A 15,679-nucleotide genomic window follows, 5' to 3' on the forward strand; every position below is an offset into this window, starting at 1 on the left:
GGTCACAGCCTGAAGCTGGCGGGGGACACCAGGGAGCCCTGGCCGCTTGCCCCCGGCCGAGGGTGAGGAAGCCCGGATGCCGAGGCCATCTCCGTGGGTGGAAGAACCTTCTGGAAAAGGTGGAGCTCGGTGTTGGGGGGGCGCCCCAGTCTGCGGGTGAACGCCGTCCCCACTGCCGGTCTGGGGCCCCCACTGCACCCCCACGCTCCTGCCGGCCTCGGCGCACACCGGGGTCCTGTCTCTGCTCCAGAGCGAGCCGGCGGTCGGCCCTCACTCGGGTCTCCTCTCCGCTGGCGATGACGCCCTTCCACATCCTTCCCGAGCACTGCCGGCCCTTGAGCCCCCAGGACCCCGGTGGCTGTCGTGAGGCTGACGGTGTCAGTCTGCGCGTCAGAAGGGGGCGGCCGTGGCCAGCCCCGACCCGGGCGGCTGTCTCGGGGGCGGGAGCTCTGCCTTCACGACCGTTTCGGGCACAACAGACGGAAGGTGTCGCGGTCTGTACGGATGGACTCGGAGAAGAGACACCGGGTGGCATTCCCGCGCCGCGGGCTACAGACCTGCAGGTCGGTGGAGAGAAGTGCGATGGCGTCGCCATGGAAACCGCTTACCCCACTCCCCGCCCCGCGCGCCTCATGCCCTGCGGCTTGTGTCTTGCAGGTGGTCTTCAGCAAGTACTGTAACTCCAGTGACATCATGGACCTGTTCTGCATCGCCACCGGCCTGCCCCGGTGAGTGGCCCGGCCCGCCCCGCCCCCCAGAACGCCCCGCCCCCACCAGCAGGGCGCTGGCTCCCGGAGAGGACTGTGCCTGGGAGGGAGGGCGAGCCGCCGGTCCGAGTGGTGACAGGTGGGCCAGGGCCCCGTGGCTCACCTCGCACTTGGGGCCCCAATCAGTGAGTGAGACCCCGCAGGAGTGCGCGGCCGCCTGTCCCCCGCCTGTCCCCCGGCTATGCCTGCAGGAAACCGCCGGGCGGAATTAGACAGAAATCACCGTCTTATGAGGGTTTTTCCCCCTTTTTATTTATTTATTTGAAGAAAGGACCCAGGAGGGGGGTTGTGTTTGGCTTGAGTCCCCCAGCCCCAAATGATCCCGCGGGGGAGATTTTCTATCTGGGGGAGGCGGCTGATCGGCGGTGCCGCAGAGCACTGTTTGGGAAAGACAGGTTTTCAGAAAGTGGTTGAAAAGGCGGTAATTGCCTTATAGAATCGTCAGCATTCCTGGGTTATAGCCGCGGTGAACGGTCTGTTCACGTGCAGTTTCTGTCCTAACGTTCTGATTGTGAAGGGCGGTCGGGGTCACCTTCCACGTGGTCCCTGAGCCCGGAGCGGAGACCCAGGTGGAGGAAAGGGTCACAGGCAGGGGAGGACAGGCCGAGGCGTCGGCCGGACCTTACAGCAAACCGTAGATTGTAGTGGCAGAAACAGCCTGTGGCCAGGGCGTCTTCCAGCATCACGCTGGGAAACAGACACGTTCGGTTCTCACAAACGACCAGAGATTTGAGTGTCCCCCGCCCCGTGCAGGCGACCAGAGACCAGAGAGGCTTAAATCACATACCCGAGCCCCCCTCCCCCCACACACACCACTCAGCAGAGGCCCAGGGGACGAGCGGTTTAGGGGGTGGGGTGGAGACTCGGTTTCCCTGCCAGGAACTGCTTCCTAGGAGAGATCCCCGCCCCCGTGGCTCCCAGGGGCAGCAGAGCTGAGGACAGACGTCTCCCTGCCGACCCGCATCAACTCTCTGGTCTCATCGCTGCTCCGTAACTTAGACTTCCTCCCCTTCCCACTTGAAAGTCCGTAAAAACAGACAGAGCACTTGGAATTATGCACAGGCTCTGTCCTGCCCTGGGGCCAGGCCACTTGTCCCTTCGGACTCGGCGACACTGACGTGGTGTGTCTTCCAGGAACACGACCATCTCCCTGCTGACCGCGGACGACGCCATGGTGTCCATTGACCCCACCATGCCCGCCAATTCCGAACGGTAAGCTGCGGCTTCCGCCGCTCCATGCCCTCGTGGCCCCCCTGAGACGTCCCTGCACACGGGGAACTGGCCCCACGGTTGTCCTCTTAGCACACTGCTGTAGGAAACGCCAAGCTGAAACCAAAGATGGGGCAGGGCTGGGAGGGTCCTTTGCAGACCTGTCCCTTTCCAAGATAATCACGGGCACAGGCCAGCTCAGGGCCCTTGGGACGGCTCGCCCTCAACAAGGATCCTCAGAGGAGGCACGGAGGGGAAACTGAGGCCCTGAAGGCTGGTGAGGAGCAGAGGGGCAGAGGAGCCAGGCCCTGGGCTGTACGTCGACAACCCGGTCCTGTTCTGGAAGGTTCCCCGACCCTGCCCCTGGGGGTGTTGTGTTTGCCCCTGGGCCGGGTCCTGGTGCGGACCCGGGGCTGCCCGCCAGATGCCTCCACCCAGGACAGTGGGGACCCCGGGGGCCTGAGGAGCCAGACCCGGAGAGGCCTGGCAGGGGAAAGGGGGTTAGTGAAGGTACGAGAAGTCAGCAGCGCCCGCCGTGCGGCCGGAGGAAGGACAAGGCGTCGGAGCCGGAGCCCCTCCCCTCCCTGGGCGCCCCTGGGACAGCGGCCTGCCGAGTCCTGGGGGCCCCCACTTCACGTCTGCGGCTGCGCAAGGCCAGGGAGCAGGGCCCGTGGGGGGTACCCCATCAAGATCCCCTGTCAGTCGCTCCCGCTGGTCACTCAGTATCTGCTCTGAGGGACGTTTGTTAATGCAGCCACTGGGGCGTCCCAGGGGGCCCAGGCCTGTGGGTGGTTCAGGGCTGGAAGGAGACGGCATGTCCCGGGCAGACCCCGCCGGTGCCCCAGCGGCTGGAGGGCCCGTGGAGGACATGGGACCCCTGCGAGGGGGTGGTCCGAGACCCTCACTATAGGTCCCCAAAGGTCCCCCCAAGGTCTGTGCACCTGCTCTCCCTCCTGCTGGCCTATCAGCCACCCCCCCGGGCTGGTGCAGGACCCCCCCAGGCCCTGACAGGGGCACAGGACGGCCCCAGTGCAGACACTCATGCCTGAAACCGGGGGGCGGCGGGGGGGGGACCGAGGTCGATGTGCTCTTGCGCTCTCTCTTCACAGAGTTACTGGTTATCCGCTCAGAGGTCACCAGCCCCGACCCAGCTCCGCAGGAGGCCGCCCTCCTCCCTCCCTCCCTCTGCCCCCAGGTTCTGACGCTCTCTGTCTCCCTGGGCCTGGGCCCCAGAACTGGCTTTTCTCTGGGCGCCCAGGTGGTCGTGGTGATGCTGGGTGGGACCCATCTGCCCCTCAGCGGATGAGGCCTCCTCTCCCACCGCTGGCTTCCCAACCACCTCTGTCCGCTTCCCGCCCTCCGCCCCGGGGAGGCCGGTGCGCTCAGGGACGTCCTACTCGACCCCCCCGCAAGGGCCCATCTGCTCTGGCTCTCTCTGGTCCCTCTGCCTGGGGGTCCCACCATTCCAGTGTGACCAGTCCCGCCAACCCAGGGACTTTCGGCCCTGCCCAGGATTAAAACACCAGAAATCTTCACAAAGCCCCAGTGCCCAAAGCCCTGCTAGGACCCATCTAATGCGGAGTTTTGAGGGACTGCGTAGAGCTCACTGGGCGACTCCTCGTGCAGCCCCGGGCGAGCGCCGCTGGTGGAGAGTATGCAAAACGTAAGAAAGTGCTCGAACCCACACACATTCAAAACGAGGCGTGACCTGAGCTGCCAGAACCCAGACGTGTTACAACACCGTCCCTAGGGCGATGAACCCCTAGTTCCACGTAAGCGGCTTCCAGAAGACCTCCTGAAGCAGGGCCCTGTCCTGAGCGAGAGCGGGGCAGGCCCAGGGCGGAGGTGAACTCGCTTCTCGACACTGCCCCAGGAGGCCCCCTGCGGCGTGGTCCGCCCATCACCCAGGATCTGGGCCCTGCAGCTTTTATATTCGTGTTTTCAGCCTCAGAGTTTTCTGCGTGGCCCGGGGCTGCTGCCCCTGGGTGTGTCAGAGGCCCTCCGGGTTTCCTGGTGTGTTCTCTGCTGGTCCGTAGCAGCCCGGCCCCCTCCCAGACCCTCCCAGAGCCTCCCAGACCCTCCCAGACCCTCCCAGACCCTCAGGTCCACGCTTGCGCACGCATCTCCCTCCTCGACCACTGACGGACACTCCACGGCACAGCGAACAGATCCTCCCTGCCCTGCTGACCGGGGCCCGAGGAGTTCGAGAGCTTAGCCGTTCCGACAGTGCGGCGACACCCATCCCCTCGGTGTGAACTTGAACATGGACTGTCGGGTCCCTGAGGACAGGCGCGTTTCGTCCTGTCCACCATTCTGTCACCCGTCCCTGACCCAGAGACCGCTCGTGACAAACTGACCAACCAGGCCAATGACCGACGTGGACAAGTAACCTGTGGCGGGGTCCCATGGGCCCGTTTCATCCGATCCCCTTGTTCCTAAAGCCATGGGCTGAGTCGGAGGACTGCGTATCTTCCTGCTAACAGCCCTGCCAGGACACCTACCGCAGGACCGTGGCCGTGCGTGCTCCCGCCCGCGATGCCGTGGCACCTGTCTCCCTAGGCCCCTCCGGCCTGCCTGTTAGCAGGCTTGAGATTTCGCTTAACCCCTGGGTAAAAAACTGCACCTCTCTTGAGGAAGCTTTCTTAAAAACTGTTAACAGCAAGTGCATTTCCCTGAACCTCTTTCCCATGGTTGCCCTCCCCCTCGGCCATAGGTCCTTGGGTGTCAAGGACAAACATTCTCCCATCCCTTCTGGGCCTCGGGACGACCGGGGTGGCATCACCAAGGGCACGGTCAGCCGAGGGACGGACCCTGTCTTCCCTCATGCAGCTGGGAGATGGGGTTGCCATGGGCTCGAGCTGGGCGAGGACGGAGAGCCTCCCCGCATCCGTCGGGCGTCCGGGGGCACTCCGGCAGCCCTGGGGTCTCTGCCATTTGCAGCGGCCTTCCGCACCGGAGTAGCGACGGGACCGAACGCCAAATGTGTTCAGCTCACCAAACACGAACATCACAGAGGGAGTTCATCATTTAAATGCTGTATTTAAAGTATTTGGAATTCTTCCGAACAAGGAAGCTCAGAACAGCCAAAGAAACTAATTTCAGGAAGAAAAAAAAAAACCTAATCCGCTGAATTCTAATTTATCCCGAGCGGCTTATCTCCCACGGCAGACGCGCCGAGAACACCTTGAACGGCATCTCACGGCCGAACTGTCTCCTCTCTTGCAGCACCCCCTACAAAGTGAGACCCGTGGCCGTCAAGCAGCTGTCTGGTAAGGCCCTGCTATCATTTTTAAAATTAAAAGGAAAAAAGAAGGCTCCAGACTGCCCCTGTGATTGAGTGTATATTAGGTAAGCATCTGGATCCGAACCCCCGTGCGATGGCAGAACCCAAATCCCTATCTTAGACCCCCCCACCCCAGGCAGTCCCTCGGGAGCCTCCCTCCCCTGCTGTCCTACAGACTCAGCAGACACTAGGTGACATGCCCCCCCACCCCCTGCCCACGTCCTCCTGGACGCAGGGCCTGTCCCACTCACACAGACTGTGACCCGCAAAGGTGGGCCCTTTGCAGCCCCCCCACCCCGTCCCCAGGATGTTTTGTGTAGCCAGTGGTGCTGTTTTGCTAAAACCCAATTCCTTTGGGATCTTTTATTTCCCTTATTTGTGTATGAATCATGCGTTGTAAACTGTTCCCACTTACGTGTAGGCTCTCGTGAGCTTTGAAAAATTCATCTTGCTCGTCCCTGTGAACCAGAATCAAGACAGAGAACATTTCTATTACCTGACAGGGCTCTCCCGTGCCCCTTCCCACAGAACCCCTGACCCCCGCTCTCTGACCCCGTAGAGCCGTCTCTCCCAGAGCGTTGTATGAAACACATCGCTCAGGGCGTGCACTCCTTTCTGACTCAGCCTGTCGTCTTCGACGCCGGACTGTGTAGGGCGTCCCAGCGGCTCATTCCTTCTTATTGCTGGGAAGGCCTCGTGGTGTGGCCGGACGCAGCGTGACGATCCAGCCTCCTGTTAGAGGACACCCAGGTCACCTCCAGACCGGGGCCTTTATGAGCAAGGCGGCTATAAGCATGCAAGGGCGTGCCTCTCTGGGGACACATACTCTCATTTCTCTTGGAAGGAATGGGATTGTGCTTGTTTCAATTAAAAAAAAAAAATCCAGTCCATTTTTTCCAAAGTGGCGGCAACGTTTTGCCTTCCCACTCACGGCGTGTGGGCACTCCTCGCCTGCACTTGGAACTGTCTGCCCTTTTTATGTGACCCGTTCCGACGGCTGTGTGGTGACACTGTGCTGCGTTTGCATCTGTGTTTCCCGGTGACTCACGATGGAGAAAGCATTTACTAACCGGTCGTAAATCTTCTTCCGTGACCTGTCACAGTCGTCCAGACTCACTTCCCGTAGGTCGACGAGTGAGCGCTCCCGGTCGTTCCGACACACCCCGTTACTCAGACGTGTCCTGGGAATCGTTTCTCCCGCCTGACTCACTTGCGTTTTCCTGGTAGAGCCTTTCAGGGAGGAGAAATACCAGATTCTGCTCAGGTCTGGTTGATCCGTTGTGTTCTTCTATGGTTTTGCTTTGGGTGCCCGCTCTCCGAAATTGTAGTTCATCCCCTGCCCGTGGGGTCGTCGGCCGTGCATTCTCCTAAAAGTTTTATTTATTGATTTTTCTTTAGCTTGTACATTTCGGTCTGTGATCCGTTTCAGGTTGACGTCGGTGTATGGCCTAAACGTAAGCCAAACGTTGAGGCTTTCCTTTCTAAACTGTGAGGTTAATTTAATTTTTATTTTTATAAGATTGATTTTTGTAAGATTCTTTTTTAAAGATGTTGTTTATTTATTTGACAGAGGGAGCGAGGGAGCACAAGCAGGGGGAGGAGCAGAGGCAGAGGGGAAGCAGGCTCCCCGCTGAGCAGGGAGCCTGATGCGGGGCCGAACCCATGACCTGAGCCAAAGGCAAACACTTAACCAACTGAGCCACCCAGGCGCCCCAGGTTTTTTAGAAGATTCTGGAGAACAGAGTTCTGAAGCCACCGGTCAGGTGCTGGGCAGGGTGTGACGAGACACTGAGGCGTCTGGGACTTTTCTCGTCTTGAAAGTGACGCTGTTGACACGTGGGCGGGCACGGGTCACTTTGAATGTTCTTCAATGCCGAGTAGCTGTTCTGATAGTAGGTGCTAGAATACAGTAGTTCTAACTTTTTCTAGGATGAAAATTCCTCTTTAACATAAAAGGCACTCGAGCCCTTGATGTGTTAAGAAACGTGATTTTTACTTTTACATTGTTACTAAGTAGACCCCGTACTTTATTCGGATCTCGCCTGTTTCTGTCCTGAGGTCCCTTTTCTGCTCAGGCATCCCCACCGCACTCCAGCCCACCGCGCCCTCATCGCTGGGTCTTCTGGGTCGGCCCTGGTCTCGCAGGGGCTCACACTCCCTTGTTTGGTCCCAGAGCGTCTGTAGAATGTCCCCCAGGCCGGGTTTGTCGGATGTGTTCCCCGTGCGTGGCCCAGGGGTGTGGATGTGGGGAAAGAACGAGGGGGCCCAGGACACCCCCTTGACTCCCTGGCCTCTCCCGGGGAGGTTACTGCTTTTCCCTCCCTTCCTCTGTTCTTCAGAGGGTAGTGCTCCGTCTAGCCCACCTTCGGGTGGGGGAGAAAAGGATGGACGGTCATTCTCTCCGTGAGGACATCCACTTGCTCCAGAACGTTTGTTGGAAGGACAGTCCTTTCCCCCCGCGGAATGGTCGTGACATCCTCGTCCAAACTCACTTGTCCCTGTACAGGTGAGTCTCCTCTGGACTTGCCGTCCTGTCCCACCAGCCGAGTTCACGTCTGGGCTTCGGCCCCTGACACACCGTCTTACCACTGTGCATTCACAGTAAGTCCCGAAACCAGCAAACGCGAGTCGTCTGCTCGCTTTCTTCTTTTTCGAGAATGTTTTACTTATTCCAAGTTCCTTTTTTTTTTTTCCAAGTTCCTTTTATTTTCCAAACAAATTTTAGACTCTGTCTTCAGCTCAGGTCATAATCTCAGGGTCCTGGGATCAAGCCCCGCATCGGGCTCTCTGCTCAGTCGGAAGCCTGCTTCCCCCCTCTCTCTCTGCCGGCCTTTCTGCCTGCTTGTGATCTCTCTCTCTCTGTGTCAAATAAGTAAATGAAATCTTTAAAAAAAAGAAAAAAAAAGACTTACGATGATGATCTATAATGTTGAGTCTTCTGATTCCTGAATGTGGCTTCTATCGATTTATCTAGTTTTCTCTTAATATTTTGCGATATATTATAGCCGTCAGGGCAAAGTTCTTGAAGAGATGTTGATAAATTTATCATGAAGGATTTAGTCTTTGTAATGCTGTTGTCAGTGGATTTTTAGGTCAAGTCCCAGCAGCTTTCAGCTTCTAAAAATATGATGTGCTGTGGGGAGTGCTGTGGAGTGTGTGAGCCTGGTGAGTCACAGACCTGCACCCCTGGGGCAAATAATACACGATGTGTCAATAATAATTTTTAAAAATCAAAAAAACATATATAACGGGCTTTGTGTATTGACTTTGCTAAGTTCGCTTAGCAGATCAAGTGCCTTTTTGCAGGTTTCCTGTGACTTCTACGTCTGCAAACAGAGAACTGCTTCTTCCTTTTCGATCCGGACGTCTTTCGGTTCTTTTCATTTTCATTAGCTAGAGGGTTCTAGCGACAAGAGAACTGTAAGGTGTGAGAATGCAGGTTCTTAACTCTCATCCTAGAGAGAACGTGAGTGTTTTCACCATCAGTTACGATGTTGGCTGTCGGGGGTTTTAATAGATTCCCTTTACCAGGTTGAGGGCTTTGTTTTTCTTAATTCCTCCTTGGCTGAGGGTTTTAATCAGAAATTCGTGTTGGATTTTGTCAAATACTTTTCTGCCTCTCTGGAGACGATCATGCTTTTCACTCCTCTGTTCTGTTGGTGGTGGGTCTGTGGACTGATTTTAGAACATTAACCTTGAATCCCTCGTATAAATCCATCTGGCCGTGGCGTGGTATCTTTTCTGTTTCGAATTCAGTTCGCAGGTGTTTCGCGGAAGATTTTTGTATCAACAAGAGATCCGGTCTCATGTTCTCACAATATGTTTTTCTGGTTTGGGCTTTACGGTGATGTCGGCCTCGGGGTGAGTGGGGACGTGCAACGCCCTCCTGCCTTCTGGAAAAGTTCATGTACGGGTGGGATGTGTTTCATCGAATTCACCAGTAGGTCCGCCACGCTTGGACTTTCTTTGTGGGAAGGTTTTAAACTATGAACTCAGTGTCCTTAAGAGGAAGGTATGTCCGGGTTTTCTGTGTACTTGGGATTGACTTTGGGAAGCGGTGCCCGTTCTGGCGGAGCTTGGGAAGTTCTTGCCATCCCTTTTATGTCTGTGGGATTGGAGTGAGACCCACTCTTTCTTTCGGGATCCTAGAAATTTATATCTTCTAGAAATTTATATCTTCTCTCTTTTTAACCAGTGACTCAGTCTGATTTATACATTCTATTGATTTCTTTTTCTAAGAGCCAACTGCAAGCTTCATTGGTTTTCTCTATTGTGGGTCTGATTCCTATTTCAATGATTTCTCCTCTTACCCTTTTACTTCCTTCCTTCTGCCCACCCCACACCTAGTTTGCTCTTCTTTTTCTGGCTTCCAAAAGTAGAAGCTTCAGTCATTAATTTTAGATCTTTCTCTTTTTTACATAATAATTTGAAGCTAAAGATACCCCTCTCTGTACAGTTTAGCGGCATCTCGTGGGCTTTGACGTGCTATGTTTTCATTCTTACACCGTTCAAAGTGTTTTCTGATTTACCTTGTGCTTCCAGCTTGGATCCCCTTGTCATTTAGAAGAGTGTCGTTTAGTTTCCAAACGGTTGTGCATTTTCCTGTTATCTTTCTGTTACTGATTTCTAAGCTAACTCCATTGTGCTCAAAAGTGGAGCCTGTATGACTCGGATCTTTCCTAATTTATTGAGAGGCATGAGGTATCCTGGTGACTGCTCCAGAGACACCTGGAAAGGGTGTGTATCCTGCTGTTATTAGGTGGAATGTCCCATCAGGATCCCTTAGGTCAAGGTGACTGATAAGTAGCACAAGTTTCCTGTATCTCTGTTTTTCTGTCTGCTTGTTCTGTCACTTACTGAAAGACGGGTACAGAAATATCCAAGTCTCTTGCAATGTGGTCACTGCTTTTCTCAGTCTGTCAGGCTGTGCTTTATGCATTTCCAATTCCTGTTATTGGGTGCGTATTTATTTAAAACTTGTGTTGTCCTGATGGGCCAATCCCTTTATCCTCAGGAAAATCTGGCCTTTATCCTCGGTTCTATTCTTTGTTTGAATATCTTCCTTACCTCCTGTTAATACAGCTACTGGGGCTCTCTTGGGCTTAGTACTCACGGTATCCTCTTTCCATCCTTTTACTTTGAATATCTCTGTGTCTCTGTATTTGAGGCAGGTTTCTGATTGACACCATGTATCAATTTTGGCAATTTCAGCCTTTCAGTTGGAATTGTTAAATCATTTACAATAGGCATAATCATAGATACCGTTGGGTTAAATCTACTACTCATTTTGTTCATTTCATTCATTTTTTTTTTTTTTTACTTTTTTCTCTCTTTTCCTATATCTTTTAGATCCTGAGCATTTTCTCTCCACTGTCTCTGAGCTGTCCTTCACTTTATTTCTTCTTGGCTGCTCTGGGTTTCACAGACTGTATCACTAACACATCACAAATTCTACTATGCTGCCTTGATGCCACGGGGTCCTGGAGCAGAGTCCTGGCATTTCCCCCACCAGTGCTCTGTGTCGTACATTTTAGTTCTATGCTGCATATGTCTTAAGCCCCATAATCCGCTGTTAATCATTTTTTGCTTTCCACAGTCAGTTATATTTCTTCTGCATTTCTTCGTACAGACCCATAGGTGCATTTTTTGCTTATTGTTGATCATCTGGATTTCGTTTGCTCCCTTTAAAGAACGTAGCTCTGTCCTGGCAGGCACTTGAGCTATTTACAAATCAGTGTGATGTCTCTGAGACCCGTTTTTGGGCGTTGCTAGGACAGTTGTAGAGGACCCTTACTCCAGGGATAGTTCAGTCCTATTGCTAAGGTGCGATGCCTCTGGGATCTTGACTTTGGGACAATCGGGAGCCCATCATGTGGGACCTTGAAGGCCCATCGAGAGGCTACTGCTCTAATTCTATAGGCAGAGGAGAGTGTGGGGGCCGCGGGGGTGGTGAGGACTGCTCAGATTTTGGCATGTTCTGGGGAAGACCCCCGCTTATTTCCTGACTGAGCAGACATGGGGTGTGAAAGAAAGAGGAGTCAGAGAAGCCTCCAGGGTCACCAAAAAGGAACAGCACCTCCCACAAGGGAACCAGCTGAGGGTGTCCTGGCTGCCGGAGAAGGAAGCCCACTTTGGAACGTACTGGAACAAGGTGCCTGTGGGCACCAGTGTTGAGCTGATGTGTCTGGAGGAGGCTGATGTCCCTCTCCACGGTGAGTGTGTCATGGGACTGGTGACGGTGAGGACGATGGCCGTGTTTGCTGCCAGGGCTTGGTAAACCCCTCCCCGCCCCCCGAGACGAAGGGAGCTGGCAGGGGGGACCCAGGACGGAGCCCTGAGACCCAGCACTCGGGCACAGGATTCCATGGGAAGCCAGACACTGGCTTCTTGTCACCATCCAGAACAGCGCGGCCAGAAGAAGGAAGCCTTTGAGGAACAAAGAAGCCGAAGCAGGCAGAGCGTGGGGCAGACCAGACGGGAATGAGCTTCGGGGAGGAAGACTGGGGGACGGGGCAGCTGTGCACGGACATTTACGTGATGGTCACTGGAGGAAGAATGAAGAGGGATTTCTGCGTAACTTTGGGCCCAACGTGGACCAGCGGAGGTGGGTTTGTACCCCTTAAGGGAAAGAACTGAGCAAAAGCTGGAGCCGGTGTGAGTGCCCCTGGCTGTCTGTGGAACCCGGGAGCCAGGTTCTCTGCAGCTGTAAGAAGTGGATTTCCTCGAAAGGTGTGCCTTCCCCAGCACCCCCACTCTGTGCTCACTGACGGTCAGGCCAATCCCCCCCTTGCCCGGCTCTGGTGCGTGAGGACCCCTTCTCTTCCAAGGCACTGGCATTCCAGGTTTTTCCTTTGGGGACAGACCCCCCTGGCCTGAGTCTTCCTGAGACAAGCAAGGAAACGGAGCTCTGTCTTTCCTTCTGGAACTTTTTCTACGAATGTTAACTCCCGCTCTCTGCAGGGAAACACCCCTCCATCGCCCGTGCATCAGCGCCCAGCCCAGCCGCTTCCAGAGCCCTGAGTGTGGCTCAGAGTAGCCGCCGTGTCTGTGATTTCACAGGCCACACTCACAATGGCAGGAAAAAGCAGCTCGGGAGAGGACGTGGGAGCCTGGAGTCCAAACTTCCATGCAGCCGCTGAGGCCCCCAGCCCTGGGGTCCCTGTCCTTCCTGCTGACCCCACGTTTTAGTCAATTCCCCTAACTCGTCCTCGCAGAGCTGTTCAATGCAGAAATGCCCAGTCTTGCTGGCCTGTGACTTCGGTGTTCAGAAACAGGGAAGCGAGGAGTATTGTGGAAAACATGACTTTCCGTAGAAAAGAAGGGTCGAGGTCCTGGCCCGGGCCCCACCCCCGTGGCAAGTGCAGAGATGTGCTGGAGATCGAGGACACCCGCGGCAGAGAAGGATCGCGGAACAGGAAGCGTGACGTCCCCCCTACACAAGGAGCTTCTGTGTCTACCAAACACTTTGTCAGAAAGACACGCTCTTTGCCTCGGCAAGGGAGACAACCCCGTGGACAGACTGGTTCTCTCTTTTACAGGTAAAATAAATAGGAACCTCTAAGACCATGGGATGGAACTTAACGCATCTTCTCGGCAGAGGGGAGCTGAAACTTTCGAACAGCCTTGAGCTGCCGGTTGCTTTTGCTGGATCTGAGCGCTCAAGCCCAAACGGGTGTTTTCCAAATTATCAGACGTGTTATTTCAGTGTCCAGCCAGTTCCCGTGCGTGTGCCCGCCGGGGTGTCCTCTGCCTGCCGGAGCCGATGGAGGAGAGCATGGGAGGAACGGCGTCACCTTCGACCCAGCACCGCGATCAGAGCTAGAGGGGAAGCAGAGGCCTTGGAGCCCAGGCTGGGCTTCGCCGGGGCTGAGCCTCCCCGAGCAGGGTGTGTGCAAGGATCTGTCTGGGGCAGGTCCGCGTCAGGGATCATTTCTCTATTGACACAAGTGACCCAAGGCCGCCTCACTCGGTGCTTTCACCGGGAGGCCCCGTGGAGGCTGCCGCTGAGCCTGGCTCTGGTTTCTGTCACCCTGGGCAGAGGTCACGGGTGACTCGAGGCCTTTTCCTGCTTCAACAGCTTCATCGTCCTTGTCCCCAAGGACAGAAAATGAAAGCGAGCCAGAAGGACCCAGAAGGAGGCCATCACAGGGAGAGATGACAGGTGGCTGATCAGGAGTGACAGGGTGCCTGGCCGCACCTTGAACGTTGCCCAGAATCCCAGTGGGCCACAGGCGTCCCCATCCATGGGGCTCTGCCTGCCCTGTTCCTGCAGGAAGCTCAGAGCTCCAGGGCTGGGCCCCCCATCTCGAGGCTCAGGGAGGCCAGGCCGGAAGGGCCCGTCTGGATCCGGCCACGGGTGCCTGTCTGCTCGGGTCTCAGAGAAAGCGAGCCCCCCAGACCGGCTCCCCACCGCTCACGGAACAGAAGTCACGGAGAATGCCTGGGACTCGCCCTGGCTGACCGGCGGCTCCGTACAATGCCGACACCACGGGACATCGTGGGCGAAGGGGTTTCCAAGCAGTGAGCTGTTCTGGCAGGGGGGGACCGCGGTGGAGAAGGCCCGCACCGTCCAAACCTTGGTGCTCTAAGTGTAAAACACGCGGGACAATGAAGACCCCGCCAACGGGAAAGGATGTAAATCACCCGCTGATCAGTTTCTGGTTGGTTTCGTGTCTTCTCAGTGAGCTACGGTTCGCAAACACAAAATGCTCCGTGTTAAGGGGACAGTTCCAGGTTTTTAGTAACAGTCACTTCCTTGTGCAACAGGACAGGACCGCCACCACCGTCTAACTCCAGAGCATTCTCTCACCCGTAACTATCAGCGTTCAGTCGCCTTGCCTGCACGTCCTGGTCCCTGGCAACCGCCGTCGCCATGGAGATGCCCGTCTGGAGGTCCTCTTGTGCGTCTGGCCTCCTGCCCCGGGAGCACAGCGTGGACGGGGCCGCTCGGTACTGCGGCCGGTGTCAGCAGTCATTCCCGCTCATGAGCAACCACGTCCTGGCGCGGAGACGAGCCACCTTTTGCACACGCATGCACCCGCTGACGGCGTTTGGGTGGCTTCCCCTCTGCGCTGCCGTGAGTGATGCCGCAGGGATGTGGGTGTGCACAGTTTCGTGTGATACGTATTGAAGTATTTTGAGATCTACGGGGTCACATAAAACATTAAAGCATTTTCAGAGTCCAGGGGCACCTGGGTGGCTCAGTGGGTTAAAGCCTCTGCCTTCGGTTCAGGTCATGATCTCAGGGTCCTGGGATCGAGCCCCACATCGGGCTCTCTGCTCCGTGGGAGCCTGCTTTCTCCTCTCTCTCTGCCTGCCTCTCTGCCTAGTTGTGATTTCTCTCTGTCAAATAAATAAAAATATTAAAAAAAAAAAAACCATTTTCAGAGTCCGGCATGTGCTCAGGAGCACAGATCACAGGCTGTGGGTGCCACTGGCGGGCCAGCCTCCTCCAACCCGAGACCCCCTCCCCCCACTGCCTGCAGACCTCCCCTCCCGGGTGCAAGGCTCACCGCGTGGGAACAGCCCCTCTGAGAGAGAGAGAGATAACCCAGGGACAAATGCACCGTGTCCTTGCAGGTGCCGGACAGGTCTCTGAGGTCACCGACACATTGTTGCTCCGGGCCCCCCCAACCCGATGAGCTGCAGGTGGCCCCCGCCCCCCACGATAGCCCCACACCGACCCACCCTCTGCCGGCTCTCTGCCCTTGCTCGCCTCTGTCCTGCACTCTCCAGGGTTCCCCCAGGGTCCCTGCTGCACGCAGCTCCCCGTCCTTGGGAGAGCTGCCCCAGTCACTTGTCAGTTGGGTGACATGGCCTCGGGCCACCTTCCCACCACACCGCCCATCCATTTCCCTGCAGAGCCGGAAGTGGAAAGCATACCCCATGGGGTTCTTGCAAAGACAAATGAGGCAGTTGGTGCCAAATGCTTGGCCCGGCGCCTGCCCCTTGGTACGTGCTCAGTAAACTGTAGCTGTCGCCGGGAATGACCCAGAGCATGGCTTTGAGCCACTGAGGTCTCGCCGCCCTGGCCCTGCTGACCGCCAGCGGGACAGGAACGCCCTGAAGGTCGACAGCCGCACGGGGTGCTCGCTCTCGTCCCTCAGCAGCCAAGTGCGTGCGCGGAATGTGAGCACCAGTGCGTTGCGTACGCGAGATAACGATGCTCCTTAATAATGTTTCTGTTCTTGGTGCCGCCTCGCTGACAGCGGTGGTATAATCAGCCTCCATCATCCTGACTTGCACGATTTTTGAAACAGGGATGCGGTGGGCCGTGAAAGTGAGCCCTTCTCCTGGGTTGCCTCCGAGGGGCTCAGCGCATTCCCGCCGTCTTGTCTTTATGGATGGCGCGTCCTGTCCCCTTCAGGGTGGTCCCGCCAGCAAGGGCCACAGCAGCTAGCTGCCGCCGGCAGACACGTGG

General features: G+C 56.2%; 1 protein-coding gene and 1 long non-coding RNA gene across 5 annotated transcripts in view; one reads left to right on the top strand and one right to left on the bottom strand.

Moving 5' to 3' along the window:
- Nucleotides 1-15,679, top strand: part of PDE9A (phosphodiesterase 9A) — an 80,854-nt gene that overhangs the window by 20,281 nt on the left and 44,894 nt on the right. For all 4 annotated transcript variants that reach the window (XM_046003186.1, XM_046003190.1, XM_046003188.1 and 1 more), the window contains exons 2-4: nucleotides 658-728; nucleotides 1,902-1,979; nucleotides 5,202-5,245. In XM_046003186.1, coding sequence (XP_045859142.1) covers nucleotides 658-728; nucleotides 1,902-1,979; nucleotides 5,202-5,245 — 193 coding nt within the window. The remainder of the gene's footprint in view (nucleotides 1-657; nucleotides 729-1,901; nucleotides 1,980-5,201; nucleotides 5,246-15,679) is intronic.
- LOC123940403 lies at nucleotides 5,087-6,872 on the bottom strand. Its single transcript, XR_006818072.1, has 3 exons — nucleotides 5,812-6,872; nucleotides 5,675-5,717; nucleotides 5,087-5,207 (listed from the first exon to the last, which is right to left on the bottom strand). It is a non-coding gene; the product is annotated as an uncharacterized LOC123940403 (long non-coding RNA).

Source organism: Meles meles, chromosome 4 (genome assembly GCF_922984935.1).
Source record: "Meles meles chromosome 4, mMelMel3.1 paternal haplotype, whole genome shotgun sequence".
NCBI lineage: Eukaryota > Metazoa > Chordata > Mammalia > Carnivora > Mustelidae > Meles > Meles meles.